This window comes from Netta rufina (genome assembly GCF_964035555.1).
Source record: "Netta rufina genome assembly, chromosome: Z".
Taxonomy (NCBI): domain Eukaryota; kingdom Metazoa; phylum Chordata; class Aves; order Anseriformes; family Anatidae; genus Netta; species Netta rufina.
The window spans coordinates 33,211,695-33,234,492 of record NC_140126.1 but is presented as its reverse complement, the minus strand read 5'-3'; the positions used below and the strand labels follow the sequence as shown (position 1 = coordinate 33,234,492).

General features: G+C 38.2%; 1 protein-coding gene across 4 annotated transcripts in view; it reads left to right on the top strand.

Annotated features, from left to right (window-relative positions):
- TJP2 (tight junction protein 2) overlaps positions 1–22,798 on the top strand; it is a 65,239-nt gene that overhangs the window by 33,514 nt on the left and 8,927 nt on the right. For all 4 annotated transcript variants that reach the window (XM_084305232.1, XM_084305230.1, XM_084305231.1 and 1 more), the window contains 13 exons: positions 7,228–7,281; positions 9,278–9,402; positions 11,788–11,890; positions 12,635–13,208; positions 14,684–14,787; positions 14,943–15,096; positions 16,142–16,250; positions 16,347–16,486; positions 17,166–17,232; positions 19,023–19,173; positions 19,925–20,033; positions 20,745–20,955; positions 22,217–22,404. In XM_084305232.1, the coding sequence (XP_084161358.1) occupies positions 7,237–7,281; positions 9,278–9,402; positions 11,788–11,890; positions 12,635–13,208; positions 14,684–14,787; positions 14,943–15,096; positions 16,142–16,250; positions 16,347–16,486; positions 17,166–17,232; positions 19,023–19,173; positions 19,925–20,033; positions 20,745–20,955; positions 22,217–22,404 (2,080 nt within the window). In that variant the 5' untranslated portion in view covers positions 7,228–7,236. The remainder of the gene's footprint in view (positions 1–7,227; positions 7,282–9,277; positions 9,403–11,787; positions 11,891–12,634; positions 13,209–14,683; positions 14,788–14,942; positions 15,097–16,141; positions 16,251–16,346; positions 16,487–17,165; positions 17,233–19,022; positions 19,174–19,924; positions 20,034–20,744; positions 20,956–22,216; positions 22,405–22,798) is intronic.

Sequence of the window (22,798 nt, the reverse complement as noted above, 5' to 3'; positions counted from 1 at the left end):
ACCACAGCAGAGTACAAAGGGACAATCACCTCTCTGGCCCTGCTGGCTACACTATTCCTGACACAGGCCAGGATGCCGTTGGCCTTCTTGTCCACCTGGGCACACTGCTGGCTCATGTTCCTAGTAAAAAAGCCTGATAATATGTCATCAATCTGCTTGTTACAGGCAAATTACCTTTGCTATGTCCTGTTGCAAAGTATTTGTTTTTGTCATGTAATCCGGGAAAAAAAATAAAAGCTATATCAAAAGTATAGGCTTTAACTGATAAGGGAAGCGGAAGATGGGACTGGTGCACTGCTTCTTTCCACTTTTCTCCTTCAAAGGATGTCATTCCAGTGCTGAGCTGTAGGTATACTTACTTATACAGTGACAGGGCTTGTGTTTATTGTTTTTTGGTTTGTTTGTTTGCTTTTAACTCCTGCATCCTGATGCATACCCATCTTGACACTAGCAGTCATCTTGATTTTACTCAAATGTGGGAGTAGGACTGGTGTTCCTAAATACAGTTTAAGTACAATCTGTTGCTCTTTTGGGGGTTGCTCTATTAGTGTAGGAGCCTACACAAAAAGTAGGAAATATGTCAACTAAGTGTCTTTTTTTTTTTTTTTTTTTTTTGTGAAATGTTGCCTTTACTTTAAAGATCTGCAGATAAATATTTTTTCTTATCTTTGTAGATCCTACTCATACATCTGTATACAATGCAGATTCTTGATGAAAACATTTGAATGTTTTGTTGGAGCCTTCTTACTTCAAAGTGGCTTGAGTACCCTTATTTGCAGCTAGGTGAAAGGCCTGGTAAAGGTGCAATTCCTCTTCAGTCATTTTTCAACATGGTAATCCAGAATACTTGATAGCTTCTGGATCTACTGTTTGTGTTAACTGATTATCTTTTCATAGGCATCTTTAATTAGCCTAGAAGGCTACAGCCTACAAAATTCCTGCTGAGGGAGAGCAAGGGTGAACCTTTACACCACAAACTGTTACAGAGCTTGCTTCTTTTTTCACTCAGCCTCCACTGTCTTTTAAGGAAGTCTCATGGGGGTGCTCCAGAAGCTGAAGTGGATCAGAATCTTGGAATGCCCATAAATCTAGCGTAATCCAATTCTGTATCATATAATTGCCTTGAAACAGGCAGGCAACATGTGGGCAGTTTCTGAATTCTCTGCTGCAGTTTACAGCCTTTGGGGACAAGAATGCTGCTGACATCTTGAAACAGCTATGGCATGTTTCCATTCAGCTGCTCATGTCATGGACTGGAAAAGCCTCTTTTGCCAGAGCATCGTGACATTCTGAGGTTACTCTGCAGTTTTCTCAAGTTTTGTCTCTCTTCTCACAGTCCTGGTTTAGATCATCATGGTTAGTTTTTAATTTATTCTTCCCACATGAATCACAAATGCTTTATTGTCTGGATAAACTCCGGATAGACTCTGAATAGACAAAGAACCAAGGTGTGATTCACTGCTTGGAGTTCAACTTTTTTTCAGAAGGAGCTTCAATTTCTGACATTTGTAGATAATAAATGGGAAATTGATATGAATGTCAAAGGCTTGTAATTACAACTGTAATCTTGTGCTGTGTGTGAAATTAGGCTTTAGATAGCTAGTCCATTAGTTTCCATTAGTCTTTGGAAAGGGTCAGGCAGGTAAAGTCAAAAGGCAGTGGTGGTTGTACCATTAAAAGTAGGTACCATGGATCTACTGGGACAGTGATTAAAAAAAAAAAAAAAATCTCCTCCAGGCCACATCCACCTCCTCCACCAGGGACTCCTCCACGGGCTGCAGCGTGGAGATCTGCTCCATGTGGGACCCATGGGCTGCAGGGGGACAGCCTGCTCCACCAGGGGCCTCTCCACAGCCCTCAGGGGAACTGCTGCTGCCTGCCTGGAGCACCTCCTGCCCTCCTGCTGCACTCACCTAGGGGGCTGCAGGGCTGCTTCTCTCTCAATTTCTCCCAGCTGCTGTTGCACAGCAGGTTTTTTTCTCCCCCTTTCTTAAATCTGCTCTCACAGAGGCACAAACAACATCACATATTGGCTGGCTTTGGCCAGCAGCAGGTCCCTTTGGGGCTGTCTGAAACTGGCCCTTATCTGACATGCGGCAGCTGCTAGATTCTTCTCCCAAAGGCCACCCCTGGGTCCCCGTGCTACCTAAACCTTACCCCGTAAATGCAATACAGCGATGATCTCAACCATTTCCACCAAGCTCCCAGGACAGTATTCCATCAGCACACTTGCTCCAGAGCCGGGGATCCCCAGCCAGAGGCCGGTGTCAGTGCGCTTCCCTGAATAGTGTTTGCCCTCAATAGCTGAGTGCTTGGGCACAAAGCTCCAGTTCTGCTGGCTTGTGCTAGGAAGTGCAACAGGCTGATGGGGTCACAGTTGAAATGCCAGAAGTTGAATTTGGTCTTTTAATGGAAGAACCTTGAACTCCACATTTGCCACTGTTGTCCATCTTCAGCAGTTAAAACTCCTCTGCTCTTGAAAAAATGTGGTCTGTGGATGGGGCTTTTGCATGGAGAAGTGTTGTACACTTGGCATAGCTTCCTGTCTGCTTCACAGTTTAAAGTGCTTGCCCTGTGCCTTTTTGCTTTCTGGAGCCATGTCACCAGTTTTGCCGATGTTTAAATGTAATTTTACACGTCCAGATGAAGGAATTACTCACACATTTACATTTATTTCTGCATAAGGACTTCCAGATTCAGCAGTTAAAGTGTTAAGAATTGATAGAGGTTGTTAAACACAGTTTAAAGTACCCTTCACTCCATTAATTTGAGTAATTTTTACTAGGAAATGCTATAGTCAGAATATAAACTTGCGGGTAATCTGCATTGTGCTTCTCCACCCCTCTTTCTTGAAATTGCAGGTACCCCATTTCTTTAAAGTTTCAGATTGGTTTGGGGAGGGGGGGGGGGGCGGAGGTCAATATGTGCTTACAAGAAGAATATCTTGCTACATATTGATCTGTTCCTGACACTTAAAATAATAATGAGTTTTATTATTTTTAAACATAAGGATATGATCCTGTTTTTTTCCGGGGCCTCTGAGAGTGAGAGTTAGTGAAACTCCGAGCAGATTTCCCTGCTGTGTTTTTGATGTGTTTCTGTGCGAAACGGGCAGCAGGATTTGTTTGAGTATGTAGGCCACTATTGTATTAGAATTACATAACCGTGTTGAGTGGTAGAAACAGATGAAAAGACCGGGATGCACGGCGTCCCCTAACAGATTATATCCTGCAACAATGAAGACGGCTCAAGCTCTGCAGAGAATGTGGTCACATGCAGTCAAAAAGTTGAGGATTTTAAGGGGGCACGTGAGTTGCTTTTTGTTGCATCTTGCTCCAGGTCTTTCCTCCCTCCTCCCCCACCTCCCCCCCGGTGCCTTGCTCCTTCCCCCTCCAACTCACTTTCATAGCCAGATGCCTGCAGTGGCAGGTCTTCTGGCGGTGTTTTTCTTTCACCGTGAAAGAAGCTGGCGTGGGTCATCTCTCAGCAGCAAGGAGTTGCATAAGTAAATCTCTGAGGACTGTCAGTGGGAGTTGCAACAGCTGCCTGCTCGTAGCACGCGGGTGATTTTAGCACTTTGCATTGTTTCCTGCCAGAGATTGGGTTAAGCAATCTGTTCTGGGCACGTACAAAGTACCTATCATTTGGGTACACGAGAATTAGGCAGATTTAAGCAAAGCCTGAGCACAGTGTTCTAATTAGAAGTGGACTGACTTTAGTCACTAATGAATTTAGACCAGCTAATTGCAGTAATTTATGTTTGCTGCAGCTAGCTGCTATCTGTGTGAAACCTTGCAAAGCAGTTACAATTGGTAATCGGAGGTGGGATCCTTACTGCTCTGCCTTTCAGTGTTTTGGTGTGCAGTCTTGCAGTGAAATGGCAATCCTACAAGGGATATCCAGGCTGTTCAGGATGCCTTCGTGTTTCCCTACGGATGAAGCGTGAAGAAGTTGGCAAGGGTATGAGGGTTTTTGTGACCCATCACTTGGTGCCTTCAGAGGAGAGTCATTATTAGGTGTGGAATAACAGGAATTTTGTGACTGTGGTGGAGACTTTAATTGTAGTTCTGATGAAGTCCTCAGCTGGTGATTTATAACATGTCTCTCCCTCCCTCTCAATCTTCTCCATTAATCTGTCAGTATGGGTTAGTATCGTGGCAGTGGCAAGCAGCAGTGCTTTTTATGATGTTAAAGAGATTATTGCTTAGAGATTTGAGGGAGTACAGATGTGTTTTGTGCGTTACGGGCTTCCAAGGTGACCACTCAGTTCTCTGAACTGTGTCACATAGCCTGCATAGCTTTATCGGTATGGCAGAGCTGGTGCTGTTGTCTTGGTAATTATGTTGCACAAAATCAGCTTGCAAGTACATCGTGTACTTTCCTTCACTAATATAGCATGCAGCAACTGGGAGGCAGTTTCCTGAGGAGTAGTTTCTAAAAATGTATTACTTACAAATTACAAAGTGAATTATTTAATTGGCTTTTGTTTGATGCTTACTAACAGCTCCAAGCCAAAAATACACTCCCTCCCCCAAATTTACAAAGGAAGTACCTGAAGACCATAAATGATGCTCTGAGGAACTCCTTCAAGTAACAGGTGCATGATGCTATCGGCTCAACATCTTGCAGGTTCTTAATCATAGAGGCAGCAGTTTCTTTTCCTTTCTTTTTACTTGTTTTTGTTTCCAGATACTTCAAGACTTGCTTGCCAGACCAAAATAAGCTTAAGTACATTAGGTTATGATGCTTTGATTTAGTACACAACGAACCTCTTCCATTGTGTAGAAGGTTTTGCTTGTGCCGCTGAGGATGGGAGGCATCGTGTTCTTGAAGGAAATTCCTGTCAGCTTAGCCATTTCATACCTATAAATCCATTTCCCAATATCGTTACTATGCTTTCCTCAGTCCCTTTGCTGCACCATTGTACTGAATAAGCAGTCATTTCTCTCAGAGTGACCTTTAGCAGATGGAATATCAAAGACCTGATGTTAGAGTTGCTGGAAGAGCAGGGTGAGGGTGCTGCTCTCCACCCCCAAGGGCAGCAAGCTCTTGCCTGTTGCACCCTGTTTCGTCTGCGCAGAGCTGGTCTCGGTGTGTTGGATTGGTAGGTAGTGTTGGTAAGGGCTGCAGGCAGTGCAAATTGGATACAAGTGAAGTTCTTGTCACACCTGTAAGTTGTTTTGGGCTTGTGTACAGTAAGAAGGATGGAAGAGATTTTACATCTAACCCGCTTCTGCAAAATTGGAGCGCAGCTGCTTGTCCTTTAAATTTTACCCATCATTTGATCCTTTCATTTCTAAAATTCTCTTCAGTGAAGCCAACTGGAATTTAAATGACATTGAGTCCTTTCTTTAGATCAGACTGGTTTTCTGCAGAGCTTAAAAATGTCATATAGAAAAGTAGGACAGTAATGGTGTAACTAAGGGTCACTAGTAGGTCACCATTTTCATACATGCAAAACAGGCAATCCAACTCACTTTTATTTGTCACAGTGGCTCAGAATAAGCATGTAGTTAATGAGAATTTATTTATTTTTATTTTTATTTTACCATAGACCTCATCTATGTAAGGGAATATATGTAGTGAGACAGTTCAGTGTCAGCTGGCTGAAGGGTCAGATATGTCAGCTACTAACATGGAAATATCAGAGGAAATAATTTCACCATGTGCTTCAGCAAACAGAGTAATTAACTTATCCAGGACATGTATGTTTTAGTAAGTTGCAAATGCCACTCATTCTTACGTGTTCTAGACAAGTAGAAATTTAGAAATACTTGTGTCAATTTTAATATGACGTCCTCTCTTAACAGCCATATGAAATGCGTTTCTAATTACACCTGAAGGGTCCTAGAAACTGGAGAGTGTTATCCATTTTCCAGGTGAAAAGTACTGATGCATATTTAACATCGCTCAGTGTTGTGAACTTGCTGATAAGAATGCTGAATATTTTGCATATTCCTTCAGGAACTCTAAGCAGGACTTACACTGATGTTTGTTTTTTAATGTGGTGACCATGCAATGGAAAACATAAACTTCATTCTGCTTTGGAGTGCTCAAAATCCATTGGGAGAACACTTTGTGGTGCTCCTTGCATTTGATAAATGGCTTCCATGGCTTGCTGAATAGTTGCTGACTGCCAGAAAACATTTACTCTTGAAATATAAGGGATTCTTTCAAACAGAGGCATGCTCTTCTTGTGTCACATCTCTTATCTGTTTTTGTTTGTTTGTTTGTTTTTTTCCTTTGGAGTTTAGTTGCCAGTAATCCCTTTAAAGCCTTTATAAAGACCATTAAGTCAAAATCAAGCTTCTGTCTGAACTTCTGCTTCCTGACAAAACTCTTACCTTATCAAGAAAGATGTCCTCTTTCAACAGTAAAAACAAATAAATCGATGGCTTGAATACGCATATACTCATGCAGTGCTTGGATTTTTCTTCTGCAAAAGTATGCTTTGCTTTGTGAAAGTTTTCAGTATCAAATACAGTGGTTCCTTTTTTCTCTTGGTTTAAAGGCCAGAAGCTGGCTATGTACTTACTATATGATGCATCATAGCTGGGTGATTATTCTGTATTGTGTTTTCAAGCTGTGATGTTGGAAAGATTTCAGGTTATATCATGTAAGATAAACTGGTCAGTTCAGGATCAGTTTTAACTGGAAATGTGGGAGGGGGAAAAAAAAGGATTTTTGAGAAGTGTCATAGAAATGGATATACCAGTGCTATATAGTGATAACTGTTTTTTGTAAAAATGAATTTCAGAAGGGGAATTAAAATATTTAATTGTGTAATTTGGGGTGGATTTAGCATTTGTTAAATCCACATGTACTAAGATGAAAAGATCTGAAGGCTTATTGGTTTTGGAGATCCCAGTTTCAACTGCTGAATGGTATACTGGTATGGAGATATCTTTATCGGGGAGTTCATGTTATTTGAATCAGGACTGTATAATGCTAGTGTGATCTGAATGAATTGCTTATGCTGAATGAAACTTTTCCAGAAAATGAGGATGAGCTGTTAAACCAGTGAAATATGAAGACAGTCTACCAACCTGAGTCTATTAATATTTTTTTTTTCCATTTTTAAATAAATACGAATTAAATACATGCACTTCATACTAACTTTACCAAATGCTTAGAATATTATATTTATATATGTGTTTTAATGGGGTATTTCACAGTTTAGATTGTTGTGTGCTTTGTGTTTTGCTAATCGGTTTCTGTGTGCAACAGGCCCCAGGCATGGAAGAGCTGATATGGGAACAGTACACTGTGACCTTACAAAAGGTGAGTGCCTGTTATGTTTTCGGTTTTCAAATATTCAGCACTGCAGTAGTCTAAAAATCTTTTACAATAAATGTCATTATCTTATATGAGTCAAGAATATGATTAATGTCTTGTGCAAATCAGATATCTTTTCTATTTTAAAGCTTAATTGCTAGTTACTCATACTATAATCTGATTCTTTAATGTTAAGAGTAAATTAAATTAACCACTTAAGTGCTATACTTGCTTTTATTTGGTGTTGGTTATAGCAGTCTAATATACCATGTGCCAGCCACATAGCTAAATTCATCATTGAATAACCTTAAAAACAAAGCAGATGGCTTTATCAAGCAGTTGTGGTTAATGTCCAAGCTTTATAATTATCACTGAACACATTTTCTCTGATTTGTTCATATCTTTCATATCTAGCAGTGTAGAATCTAGTGGAAAAATACTGTTATCTAAATTTCTAAAATATGTGGGCTACAGATGCCACCTTAACAATTACTTTTAAGAAAAGATGAATTTATACTCAATGTATACTAAGTCCCTTTGAGTTAAAGAAAGTTCATTTCTTGCTTCTGAGATCTGTCATGGCTAGGCTACCATGACACAGTACAGGATGTGTCCTTCAGCAGCAGTGGCGGTGATGATCTCTTTTGATGATCTGGGTTCAATGAATAGGTTGTCCTGTTAATGTTTTTTATGCATTCTGCAATGAAATCAACTTGATGACCACAGCCTGAGGTGAAACAGTCCTCTTGCCTACAGAACCTGTTTTATGTGCTGAGTTTTTGAGGAAAAATTGTTTTTCGTGTTGCAGAGGTAGATAGAAACACTGCAAAAGGAGACCTTAGTTGTTGTAATTTCAAACTTTTCAGATCTTGAGTAACCTGTAAACTACTTCTTTGCTTCAGAGATAACCTTTTGTCACTTAATGCAGTATGAGTTGATTGGACTTGTGCTGTCAAGTACAAATGAACTACCGAAGAGTTCTACCATTATTTTTAATTCTCTGTTGTTTTGGCTTGAAGTGTCAGTCTGCTTCCTGTACAACTAATGTGCAGCAAGTGCAAAGCATTGCTTTTTAACCTTCTCAAATAAATACCCACTTAATATTGAAATTAGTGGAGCACCAGCTAGCATGTGATGACATAAACATGCTGAGTTGTGGGAAAAGTGTTATTTTAACCTGGAGTATTAATTCATCTGTAAGTTAAAAACATTTTTAAGTATTAAATGTGGCATAATTTTGTTTTTTTGTTTTGTTTTGTTTTTAGTGAGAGAAGGTCTGTATTGAATAGCTAATAACGTTAATCTGTGTGTTTAAAAAAAAACGTAGTTTTGTGGACACCTTTTCTGCAGTTGTGTTGTGCTAACACTTAAGGTCTAGTGTTACAGGCATGCTTCCTTCACACGTACTTCCTTAATTTTATGAATGCAAAGCATAAGAGTTTATAGATCTGACATTTCTATGAAGGTAGGTTGTACATAAATTACATATTTAAACTGCTTGATTGTGATAGAGGAAATTACAGACCATTCACAAGTTCACTGCTTGCTTCTCGTAGTCAGTCATGATCTTGGTTATACTGATGGAGGAGTAAGTAGTTATTGAAGACTAGATAGCAGTTGTAATGAAGGCTGAAAATGCTTCTCTGGTTTCTCCAAGCATCACAAACACAATAGAGTCATATATCTAACAATAAATTTGGCATGAATAACCAGTGGGATGATGTAGCAAAATGTAGACCACATTAGTGAGAACTTTGCTTAATTACTAACCATCACAAGGCTGCAGATTGAGGTTTTGGAACACAAGAACATGTCTTCTTGCTACATATATCCATTATTTTTTAAATCTAGAGGTATTGCATATTTCTGCAACTCTGCATGTAACTATTGTATTTTGAATACTATCTAGGTAGAGTGCCATCACCGAAGATTTGTGCTACTCTTCTTTCTCTCTATCAAAATGCCTTCTGATGGAATTGAATTTTGTTGTTTGTTTTCAAAGGATTCAAAACGAGGATTTGGGATTGCAGTTTCTGGTGGCAGAGATAACCCACATTTTGAAAATGGTGAAACCTCGATAGTCATTTCAGATGTTCTCCCAGGTGGCCCAGCAGATGGATTACTTCAGTAAGCAATTTCTTTTTTTCTCTGTCTGACGTATTTTGAGGGTCATGGCTGGAGAATACGTAAAAACTTCATTGGGCATGGTTGACTGTCTGATGATTTAACCCAATTGAGATGTGATAATTTCTTGAAGACTTAGATGTCTGTTTTAAATGGGAGGAAAAAAAAAAAAAGGGAAAAAAAAATCCATGGGGGTGTTTCTTTGCTATTTTTAAGTAAATAAATTTCAGCGGTGTTGAAAAGCTTTTGTAGTCAGCTATGTCTCTCTTAAGATTGTATATCTTCTAAATGAATAGTAGAAATACTTAGCATCTCAAAGTACTCTTCCTGTTCTTCCTTCAGGAAACATATTAATTGGCCAGTCATTAGTTTTCAAGAAAATGGTGTTAAGTTGGATAGAGAGCCCAACAGCAGGTCTCAACCTTTATCGTGTTGGGCATGATAATGGGGCAGGGAAGAGAAACAGAAGCCTTTGCTAAATGTTTATTTTATAATTGGAATAAACAAATATAAAAATGCAGGTTATAGATAGTCCTTCTGATAGTGCATTCAGTGGTGAGGCAACATCTATCACAGACAAGTATTTTGAAATCTGTAGGCTGAGATGAACAATCTCTAGTCCACTGCTGATCAGTTTTTCATCCTGGAATACTTTGATAAGGACTAGACTGTTTGGAAGAATGATGAATTTCCACAGTAATAGTAACTCAAGAGTGGGTGAGTTGTGGCCATTTTGCCACAATTATTTGTGGTAAATTTGGTGTAGTAATGAAAAGACTGACTGAGTAGTTAATGATGGACTAGATAAGAGATGTATTGCAGAGCATGTAACAAACCATTCTCAACATAAGCCTGCAAAAAGTGACTCCTATACAATACCATGATAATAAATACTGATCCATAACCATCTATGATTGGGGAATAAAATCATGTCCACAAATTATGTATGATCGTAAGTAAATTGGTGATGACAAGGCAATACTAAGCAATTTGTGGACAAGCAGACAGAACACATCCTAAAGAAAACTAAAGGTAAAGCTGTTCCTCTAGCAAACTAAGGAATGTAGGACCAACCTTCAAGGTATAGGGCATTACAGTCCTGCAAGCCTTGCTAGAGTAGAGTGAACACACATGTGGGTTCTCCATGTAGTGTTGTAACATTATTTAGTGCTATTTTGGGGTACACAGACTGTGAAGAGAGCTATTTTAACTTGCATATGGTATAGATTAAACTGATACTGGAATATAGTGTGCTGTTCTGGAATACTTTTCCAGTAAGAGGAATTGGAAGGTTATGAAAAGAGGCACAAAAATCAGGAGTTAGAGAAAATGCCTTACAGAGAGAGGCTTAAAGTAAGTAATCTTCTTATTTAAAAAGAAGATTGTGATGTGACTTGATTACAGTTAAGAGAAAATAATGGGTACTAAAGATTTCTCTTATCTAGCAGAAAAAGGTACAGTAGCCAGTGTTTGTTCAGACTAATGCTTTAACTGCAAGGTTAGTAACTGACTTGTCATCAAAACAGACTAATATAAGGAGTGGTGGATTTATTTTTTATTTTTTATTTTTAAGTTTCCTGTACTTTTGGGGGTAGAAATCTTTCTGGGAAGAAACATTTTTTTTGTAATTTATCATGTATTATGGGTTTGTCTCCTAGAGGTGCCTAAGTCTTTCTTAATGGTCTATTAGACATGCAGGCGGTTGGAATAGATGAACCTGTAATCTCTTTTGGTCTGTGTGGTTTGGTGTTTTTTCGTTGTTTGGGTGTTTGTTTGTTTTTTAGGTTTTTGTTTTTCTGTTTATTTCATTTTGCTTTGGGGGAGTTTGGTTTTGTTTTGACCAATCACGTTCTTCCATTGTCAATGGGGCCTAAATACCAATATTTCAGAAGAGTGTGCTGTGTGTTACAGTGGTACTTTGTAGAGATTTGTCTGAATGCTATGGTGTGCAGCAATTTGAAGCTCTCTTGAAATCCTTATCCTGCTGTGAAAAATACTACCTAGGTGAGAAGGACTAGGCATTCTGGAAGAAGTAAAAAAGAGTAAAATTTTTAATGGTTGTAATGAATGTCCTTTAAAAACAAAATATTCCTTAAAGTTACGGCAGTATACCGAAGCTGGGCATAATAAGTGTACAAAGTTATGCAATTCTACCCAAGCTGGTTTTCAAATATACTAAAAGCTTCTTGTAGTAATCTCAGGTATTTCAGTGCTGTGTAACAAATGCAGCTTTTAAGAAAAGCTCTCTATTAAAGAGAACAAAATGCTTTGGTCTGTGTTCACCGCCATCCCTGAGAAAAAAAAAATAAAATTGCATTTTGCTGTTTTCATGAAGACCTCTCTTAAATACTTTTCTTTTTTTCTTTTTTCTTCTCTCTGCTCTTTCAGAGAAAATGACCGGGTGGTCATAGTTAATGGGACCCCGATGGAAAATGTTCCACATTCTTTTGCAGTCCAACAGCTTAGGAAAAGTGGAAAAGTGGCCACCATTGTAAGTAAAATACAAATGTATTCACTGTAAAGTGGTATGTACCTGTGTAAACAACCAAGGGTTTGATTTTCTTCTATGAAATGGACAATAAATGCATACAGCAAAGCATTTGCCCAATTGAACATACAGAGTAAATAACTAAAGCAAAGACATACTTCATACAGGTGAAACAAATGGAAATAAAATTACAGCATTACAAAGTTATCTTGTTGAAAAACTGAGAATAAAATTTGTCTTCAATTTTTATTTTTACTAAATGATGAGTGGCAGTTGAAAAAAATGAAATAATTTGAGTAAAATTATGTCCAGCATACACAGACCTTGTCCAAGAATTTGCTGTCCAGACTTGCTTTCCTTCAGAGATGCATCAACATCTCTGTTGGAGGGGGCTGTCACATTTTTAGATGTCATCTAGAGAAAGAAAAAACATCTGTAGTGTATCTGTTGCAGAGGTAAAGTCACGTGGTTGCTGATCTGATTTTTTAATTTATTTTTAATTCTCCTAGTATTATTATTCTCCTAGTTAGTATTTCTTCTGTACATCTAAATAATCTCATTTACTGGTTATTCTGTAAATAGACTGGTTTCCAGTGTGATACGTACAGTCCTGCAGTGATTCAGGGTTTTCAGGTTCTCTATTTTTCCCCATCTCTACCTGAAATGTGAAGAACTTTTCATTTGTCAAATGTCACATTCTGACCATTGGAGGTTTCTTTTTTGTTTGTTTCATCCTGCCTTGAACAGGTAGTGAAAAGACCACGGAAAGTGCAGGCAGCTGCTTTGAGGAGAAGCCCCTCCCTTGACTATGAGGACAGAGCTTTAGATGTAATGGATGACCATGCAGATTTTGATGGCAAAAGTGCTCGAAGTGGCTACAGTGAAAGAAGCTGGCGTAGTGGCAATGGAGGGCGCAGCCAAAGCTGGGGAAACAGCCTGGATCAGAGCTATAGAGATGATGAAGACAGAGGGCGCAACAAAAGCAGAGACCGTAGCAGGGAATACAGCCGTGATCGCAGTCGTGGTAGGAGTGTTGACAGGAGCTTGGATCGAGACTATGGAAGAGATCGGAGCAGGGGAAGGAGCATTGACAGAGATGGTGGCTATGAACGGGACTACAGAGGAGACTACAGCCCACCCAGTTACAGCCATGGATCACAACCCGATCCTAGATATGCGAGGGAGGTGAGGAGCCGAAGTAGAGACAGGCTTCGTTCCCGTAGTCCTTCGCCTGAAATGCACCATCAACATGAGTACCTAGGACCGCAGGATCAGAATGGACCCATCAGTGTTCTCTTAACAAAAGGCAAACACAATGAAGGTAGGTACAGGAGGGGAATAGAGGAATTAGCTTTTAATGCAGCGTGTTATTTTGCTGGGGGCAGGGAGGGCACTGAATGTAAATGTTGGCCTTTTTCACTGATTGCTTAAGTTGTTCTTTCATTTTCCATGACTGGTTTTGGGTGCTTTTTTTTCCCCCAGCACTGTGGACTTCACCTTTGAACAAGATACTCTTCACACACATAATTTCACTATTTTCGAGCCTCTGTGTCCTTTGTTTTTTTCATTTTCTCCTCCCTATTCTTCTGAATATGGTGAGAAACATGGATCTGATCATGATTCAGATTACACTTGGCACATCTACAAAAGGGGTAGTTGTAAAGGGTGAAGAGTAGACTCTGCTTTTAATAGACCATTTAATTTAATTATACGGAAGGGAGGAAGTGGTTCCAAGGATTGTTTGTTTCTGAATACTTCAGAATGTAATTAATGGTTACTGAAATAGCAACAACTGAAACAGCCTTTCCTTGTTAAGTGTTGGAGTGTGTAGATGGCTGCCAAAAGTGTGATCTTATAATGTGCTGTGAAAGAGATTGTTGTGCTGCAAAGCATATTTGAGATAGGTTGTTCCACCTTCTCTGTGTTTTTTTTTTTTTTTTTTTTTTTTTTCTGGGCGGTGGTGCTGCTGTTTTTCTCTTTTTTATATACCTTTAAATGTGCCTGTTGTGACTTAGAAGAATATTCTGCTGGTGTAATCTTTGAACGCAGGAGCTATTCTCTCTTTTTTTTTTTTTATCAACTATGGCAAGGATGCTTGTCCCTCCTTCTTATTCTTCCCCTGCACATAATCTTTAAAATTGCAAAGATAATGCACATAAGTATACGAATAAGGAGAAATTTCAGATGTCTTTGTTAAAAAGTTCAACATGTAGCCAGTATTTCTGTAATAATTTCTGCCATTCATGTGGATACTCTGCAGATTCTCTCAAACATGGTGACTTTTTTTTTTTTTCAAGTAAGTGACTGTGTTTCTGTCCTTTATTGCTCTAGGGTGTGCTCATTTTAAAACCAATGTTATCTTTTCTTTTTCCATTTTGCCTGAAACAACTGAGACATGTTTTTGGGTTGTTACTGATAGGAGAGGGTCTGCATGAAGCAACTGGTAAAAGAAACAGGTCTTCTTTTAGCACTTTCTGACTCTTTATCATGCCTTTCTACACCATACAAAACATGATACGGAGAGAATCTAGTCCAGTGTATTTATGAGCACCTCCGCAACAAAGGCATTGTTTTGCTGTTGACCATGCAGGCTAACCATCTGTGATTGTTTTCAGGCTGCTGATTTTTTGTACTATGGTGACAGTGCTGAAATAGGAAAAAGCCTGAGGTTAAGTAGGTTTACTGGGTCCCCAATTTCATTTCTCTTGGTATAATACTTCATGCACATAGTGTTGTTTTGAAAAATGCATTCTTGCTCATCATCTAAGCTACAGCGGGTTATTTCCCTGATTCTAGAATATGGTCTTCGGCTTGGAAGTCAGATCTTCATAAAAGAAATGACCAGTACTGGCCTAGCCACAAAAGATGGCAACCTTCACGAAGGGGATATCATTCTTAAGGTATGTCCTGGCTAAACAGCTAGCAATGTAGAAACTATTTGTTAAAATGGCTTCTCTGGATTATGTCATTTTATAGTCAAGTTCACTATCAAACTTCAATGCAATATGGACTTTTTTGTTTACCTGTAGTGTTATTGTTGCCTTTTTATGTCCAGATCAATGGTACAGTGACAGAGAATATGTCTTTATCTGATGCCCGAAAATTGATTGAGAAGTCACGGGGAAAGCTACAGCTGGTTGTCCTCAGGGACAGAAAGCAAACACTGCTCAACATTCCTTCACTGAACGACAGCGACTCAGAAATGGATGGTGAGGTTTAATGGGGATAAAAAGTTCATGTCTCTTTACGGGGATAAATTGAAGCCTAGTGTTTTTTCTGTGATATAGTGACACTAGATTCTTAAAAAAAATAAAATAAATAAAATAAATAATTAAAAAAAAAAACAAAACACTGAATGCATACATGATTAAATATTATCCAAACAAGCATCAAGCCAACTGCCTTTCAGGTGAAAGAAGAGTTTTGTAGTAATCATACATTTTGCTTGGGGGCAGAGATAGAAGAAGCAGTGGTGGTCAGGAAAAATCGATCTTTGTCTTCATAACATCCAAATCAGCTGCTTTAATAAAAGGCTTTAGTTTTAAAACCAAATGGAATGGTCTGATCTCTCTTTCCAATGGCATTAACGTTCATTACAGCGTTCAATGGGAGGGAAAAATGGTCAGGGCAAAAGAAAATTACATGTAAATCCCTTGGAGAACTGGTTTCCATTTCCAGGATCTGTTCCGTACTAGTGATCACTGACAATGCACGAGCTGTATCTCACAACATTATCTTGCTTTGGGAAGGCCTCAGGATGTTTGGGGGAGCAGGATATTATATTAAATAATGCAAGATACTTGTTTCTGTGATGTCAGCATACTCAAAACAACTCCTCATAGGTTTTACTGTGATGACTGAGATACAGTTTGAATCTGGGGGCCATTTTGTTTCATGACTGAAAAGCAGTAACAAGGATGGTTAATGTAGTCTTCTGTTTTCTGTAGTCTTCTTGTATTTCCAGCAGAGCTCAAATAAAAGTCTGTTAATACTAGCTCATCAGGCTATTGTGTGGTCATAGCTGTTGTGTGGTGTGTGCATGTTTACCAAAAGTTGTGCGAAGTCTTGCTGAGATATTTTCCAGGGGGAAGAAACTAAAAAGCATGCAACATTTTTTGAACCCTAGACAAATCCAACTTGGAAAGGAAGTGGTCTTGAAGTGTCAACTTTATATTTGAAAGCTTTTGTAAATAAATGCGGTGATTATATGTGCAGATAATATAAGCATTTATTGTTTTGTTACTGTTTTTATAGATATTTCAGAAATAGAGTCAAACAGATCATTCTCCCCTCAAGATGACAGATTACATCATTCTGATGTTGATTCACATTCATCCAATGAAAAACTAAAAGAGAAACCAAAGTAAGAAGTGTTCTTTTCCAGTACTTTGCTTATCAAGGAAATACTTAAAATACGTGTACTGATAACTGGTTTCACTGTTTTTTTTTTCTCATTTAGTGCAAAAGATGATTCATCCAGTAGGATGTCCAGGATGGGTGCAATGCCTACACCATTTAAATCGACTGGTGACGTTGCTACTGCTGCTGTCACAGTTGTAGACACAAACAAAGAACCAAAGTATCAAGATGATGCGGCAGGTCAGAGTTGAATTATTCTTGCTTTTTCCTTTTTTTCTTCCTTATCTTTTTTTTCTTCTTCTCCTTCATCTTCACATCCTTCGTCTTCATCTTCTTCTTCATCTTTGTCTTCCTCCTTCGCCTTCACTTTCTTAATCTTCTCCTCCTTCTCCCCCTTTGTCTTCATCTCCTGGCAAAAAAAATTCTCTCTAAATCACATCCACATGTCTAGCATAGTTTTCCTGTTAATCCCATCCTTGCACACAGAAGAGGTCTGTCTCTGCTTTGCGGTGCAGAGAAAGAAGGAACACAAGAGATTACCTGAAGGCAGTTGTATATTAGAATTAAAGGCCCTAAAAGCAAATACTCATCTAGTGCTTCTTCTGCTGTAGTCTGGTACCCTAAACGGTCAAGTGAAGCTATTTCTGAAGTCTGATCTGTATTGCCTGAAAGAGTTCTATATTCCTCTTTTGACCTATTTGTATTTTCAAGAATTAGAGGGAAAAAAAAGGAGGAAGGGAGGGGGAGGAAATGGATGGGTGGAAAGTAAATCAATTCTAGGGGAAAAAAAAAGCTTTACATTAAAATCTGTATTAATCTTTGGCATGGGAGAGATTGATTGCTATCTGATCACTAAAAATTCCTGCTATAACTTGTTTTTAATAGCTTAATAACTTACATTGGCTTTTTTTATACACAGTGTCTCAACCCAAACCAGTTGCAAGAACAATTCTTAAACCCAGCCCTGAAGATGAAGCAATATATGGGTAAGGAGGCACTTGCTGTGTTCTTTTGCACTCAGTGTTCTTCATGACCTCCACCTGTTTCTTAGTTGTGTATGTTTGGACTTTTTTGCTCATTTGGAGCGATACTCCCTTCATAGTTTAATGCTGAGAAGAGATGATGTACCTTCTAACTGAAGGGGTTGTTAAGCCTGGAGGAGAGATAACAGAAGTCAAAGTTGACTGTCTGCAAATACATAATGAATAGGTGTAGAGAAAACAGAGCCAGACTCTTCTCAGAGGGACACAGAATGAAGAGCAACAGACCCAAGCTGGAACATTGGAAATTCTGGTGTGATATATTTTTTATGAGGTGGTTAACCACTGAACAGCTATTCCATGTATGTTGTGGTATCTCTACCACTAGAGATACTCAAAAGCTTATTTGACCAAGGCCCTGCACATCTGCTTTCAGTAAAGGTCTATTCTAATCTGCACAATGCTATGGCATGCATAAAAAAAAAATTACACCTCTTCATTATTTTATACATACACAACAGACAACCTTCCTCTTTCTCTTAATACTAATATACAAGGAGAATGTCCTCTATTTAATTTGGAAACAAGTCTGTTGCAAGAGAAGGCCAAACATGTAGGTGTTTCTGTAAAAGCTGGAAACTTGTGTACTGAAATTTGCATTTCTGCACAAGCCTGAGCTGTGCATACTGAAGTTCTAATCTCTGCTCTAAATGAACAAAATATTGCTCACAAAGAGTGTGCATATGTGATGGTTTTTAAAAGTGGGTAAATTCAACCTGGTACTGTTGATTCCGTAAGAGTTAAGATACTAAAAGTTACGCACTGTATTGATGTGAAATCAACCTACATGTTTTCTTTGAGAGTCTCCAAATACAGAAATTAAAGGTAGAGGAATACTAGGATTGTAAGGGAAAGCCTAAAGATTGTGCAGCTTGATTTTTTCTCAAATAGATTCTCAAATAGTGCAGGATTTTTTCTCAAATAGATTCTCTTCTCAGATTTTTCCTGAGGTTGGACCTTGCATGTGTTGTCATTGATGTACAAATTAATCAAGTGATTATTTTGGTGAAGGGGAATTTATAATACAGGCTTAGGGTATTACTGAGAAAGGCTGACAGATAAGTACTATCCTCTGTGTTGGAAGGTCACTTAGGCATACAGCTTTTCTGACAGGAAAAACACTGAACCTTGTTCAGTAACCTCTTCCTCTCTGGAATATGAAAGGTATGATTGTTAACACAGAAATAGAATATACTTGGGAGTATTTCTGTGTACAAGAAAACTTGAAGAGTTCCATGTAATCTAATAAATATTAAACTGCAAAGAAAATAGGTGTAAATTTGTATGACATTTCTCAGATGCTTAGAGGAAAAAAACTGTTTGTGATTGCTCATAACTCAGGCTGTTTTCACAAACAAAACCAAAATAAAACCAAACAAACAAAACCAAGCTACTCAGTTGAAAGGAGATCCAATAGGTTGGGAATGATTTCAGGACTTCAGGAATTAGGAGTCATTTTCCTGTTCTGTCAAGTCTGTGTGTGTCACCTGGTCTCTCTTCCTAGTTAAGTTTCCACTCTGAAAAATGCAAATTATCTGCTTTCTGTTCTCTGAAGAATGACCTGAGTAAATGTAGCCTATCTAATGAGAGAAAGGGATATTCTCTCTAATGAGAGAAAGAATATTACTACGATGATTTTGTTGAAACTGTTGCAATTTTTTGCTCTTGACAACCTAGTATTGTCATATGCCTAAAATCTGGCCTTACTTCCTTTTTCTGGCTTGCAAATCTTGTAGTCCTAATACAAAAATGGTGAGATTCAAGAAAGGGGACAGTGTGGGTCTACGACTGGCTGGTGGAAATGATGTTGGGATATTTATTGCTGGAATTCAAGAAGGGACCTCAGCCGATCAGGAAGGACTGCAGGAAGGAGATCAGATTCTTAAGGTATGAGTATGTGTCCCTGAAATTCAGACCACTTTTGTATTCTTCTGGTGTGCTTCTTAGTGGAAATATGAAAGAAGTTATATTCTCAGGCAAGTTATTTCTTGATATATGTGTGTGTGGTAGAGAGATTTCACTGAAATCAGCTTTTGAAGGACAACTCAAATATCAAGTATTGATTTGCATAAGCTTCTGTGGAAGGGGGAGGTAGAAGAAATATTAATCAAAAAAGAAAAAAGTCCCAAGATGGAAGAGAATAAATTTTCCTTCCCAATCTTGGAGGGAAAAAAATGAGGCCAGTATTCTTTTTAATCTTTTTCTAATTTCCCTGGGTAACAGCAACTTAATTTTCCCAGTTTCTGAATTATTTTTCTATGCTATTTTGTCTTCTTTTCTTTTCCTTTTTTTTTTTTTTAATATTCAAATAGGAGGCTAATCAAATTTTCTCTTCTGCTTGTTTTCTCTTTTGATAGCCTTTATTTTAAAGGCCTTATGAAGACTGTTCAAGTAGAAGAAACAGTCTAGCAGTGCACATCCAGGATGTTGTTATTTCAGAAAGATTACTGTGAAAGGCTGTATAAAATATCTATATTGACTTTATGAAAATATTTATATATATATGTGTGTGTGTGAGAGTGTATAAAATAAGGGAAAATAATACTTAAGATTTTTTAAGTGAAACAAAGCTTTGGGTGTTTCTTTTAAATTTTTTCTTTCTTTTTTTTCAAATGTTATTTTCTTCTTTTATACATAGGTAAACACTCAAGACTTCAGAGGCATTGTTCGGGAAGATGCTGTTTTGTACCTCTTAGAAATTCCCAAAGGTGAAACAGTGACAATTCTGGCTCAAAGCAAATATGAAGGTAAGTGCTTTGAACAAAAAGTGTGTATATCCGTGAAGCTTCTGCAGTCATCAGGAGTGTGTTAAGCTCTGTTTTGTCACTGAAACCACAAATAAATTCTCTCATGCTTATTCTTGGTAGCATTTTAGTTATCCTTGTTTTCAGAATTGTAGGAGACAACTGTTTTCTATACCACAAGAATCATACATGTAGAAATGCCTGTGTGATATGTTTATCAGAGTTATTTCTCTAACTTTTTTGTTATTAGCAAGTAACATCTCTTCTTAATCCTGCAAACATACTGCTTATGCCTTCTGCTTTTCTGCACATAGCAGTTTGCCTGAGATCTGCTGTTTACACTCCTTTTCAGCTGTACCTTGGCAGTCATAAGGTATTCACAGTCAGGCAGCAGCAAATGGACAATTTGAAAAGCAGCGAAGGAACAAGCAGTACCTCTTGCTTTCCTGTTTGGAGACATAGCCTGCTGTAATACTAGCTGCCTTTTGCTCTGTCACGGCGCAAGATCATGCTTCCCTTCTGCTATAAGGACTATATGTGTACAAATATAGAATATTTTTGGTAATATTCTTCTTTTGGTGAAGAACAATGGATGTGGAGGCTGATTTTTGCATATTTTTGTTTGGAGTGGAAGAAGTTCAAAACTCTTCTCTGGAACAACTGGTTAATCTTTCAAGTGTAAAAATTATAAACTAAATAGAGTTCCTGTTTCAGTCTACAGAGACATCATGGCTTGCGGCAGAGGAGACTCGTTCTTCATCAGAAGCCACTTTGAGTGTGATAAAGAGTCACCGCAGAGCTTAGCCTTCACCAGAGGGGAGATCTTTAGAGTAGTTGATACACTGTATGATGGCAAACTGGGAAACTGGCTAGCTGTGAGAATTGGAAATGAACTTGAAAAGGGCCTCATTCCAAATAAGAGCAGGTAAGTAAACATTCTGTCATTGTTAATATCTGTCATTGTTAATGTCAAGTAATAATTCTGTTAATATTTTTACAAAATATTTTTGCTTTCTATGTCATACCTCTTTTTTTTTTCCCTTCTTGCAAGAACAAAAAACTTGTTCTGTCTTTATTTTCACAATATTTGTCCCTGCAAAACTGTAGATTTTAGAACCATGGTATTATGTGACGAGAAGATGAGAGGATTGTGCTGCCTGCACACTGGGCTGGCTCTTTGCAACACAGGTCTAGAGCTTCTGATGCAGCAGTCAATCTTTGGCCATTAGTGGCTTCAATTCCTCTTCTACAAAATGGGTAGAGAGTCCTTTTTAAAAATAAATAAATTAATTAATTAATTAAAATTTAAAAAAAATATATATTTTTTTAAAGGGCAAGCTCTCACTACTGTATTTGCAAAGATACTCTGATAACTAACTTCTTAAAAAAACTTCTAGTGCTTGAACTCCTTTTGTTAATTCTTATGGAAAATGTTTCAAGAACGTATTCCAAACTAATATTTCTTGGTACCCATAGTACTTATTTTTATAAGTACAGAGTAAAACACATCAGTGGTTTTAGCTTAAATTATAGTTTCCTAATAGAAGTTACTGTAAAATAAAAACAAGTGTCCATAATTTGTGCATTGAGTAAGAGAATTAAAATTCATCAGCAAAAAAGTCAGTTAAGGCTATTTTTAGACTGTAGGCTTTCAGTCCTTAAGTATGGTCATGATTTTATGGTGAAGAAAAAAAATAGAAGCTCAAAATTACATCATACAGAAGTTCCTGAAATACGCTTCTTATGAGATTCTCCTGCCCCTTTCCTGATTAGTAAATTCTGTCCTTGCTGGTAATTGATCTTACCAAACCAGCCCTGATTTCTATGCTGCAGTGACTTAACTGAAGAGGTCTAAGGGAGAAGATAATAATGGAAGTAACTTTTCAGGGCATCAGTTTCTCACCAGCTCTGTACTTTTGCAGTATTTTATTTATACTTGTATTAGTTTTCAGCTTAAGACCTGTGAGCTGATCCAGCAATCTCGTAGCTCTGTCAAATTGGATCATCATTTTGACTCTAACTGGGTTTGTCCCAGGGCAAAGGAACCTGAATTCCTGTATTTTTCTACTTCCCGTTCATGGCTGGCAAATTACCGATTACAAGTTCAAAGCCCAGCTCTTCAGTGAAAGATCCTTTGCCCTTTTTGACTAGATCTGTACAAATGATCTCTGTGCTTTCTCTGTCAGAGCTGAGCAGATGGCCAGTGTTCAAAATGCTCAAAAAGATGGCTCAAGTGACAGGGCAGACTTCTGGAGAACACGTGGCCAGCGATCTGGAGGGAAAAAGAATCTGAGGAAAAGTCGTGAAGATCTGACAGCTATTGTATCCGTGAGCACAAAATTCCCAGCTTATGAGAGAGTTCAGTTGCGTGAGGGTAAGTGAGACTGCTCTGAACCAGGTGCCTATTTATTGCTGGTGGTTTTAGCATCATTTAGTCTGCTTAGCTAAATAAGTGATTTGGAACAACATGGGCTTAAGTGTTAGAGTTGAACCACAGAAAGGGATAATGTTCTTATCAGACTGCAGATTTCTGGATGCTATTAACTACATTAAGAGGAAACCTTTCTATGTTTTCTAAACTGCTCTTCTCCTTTGCCTCTAAATTACACATGCCAGTTTAAAGGTTTAAAATAAGGGAAGGAACAAGCAGGGTTTTTTTTTGTTTGTTTCTTCAGCTTCTGTGTGTCTAGCTTGGAAAGTACCATCCATGTGCCTGAGATGAATCACCATCTTTACCTTGCTCATAAGCACCACTTAACAGTATGTTG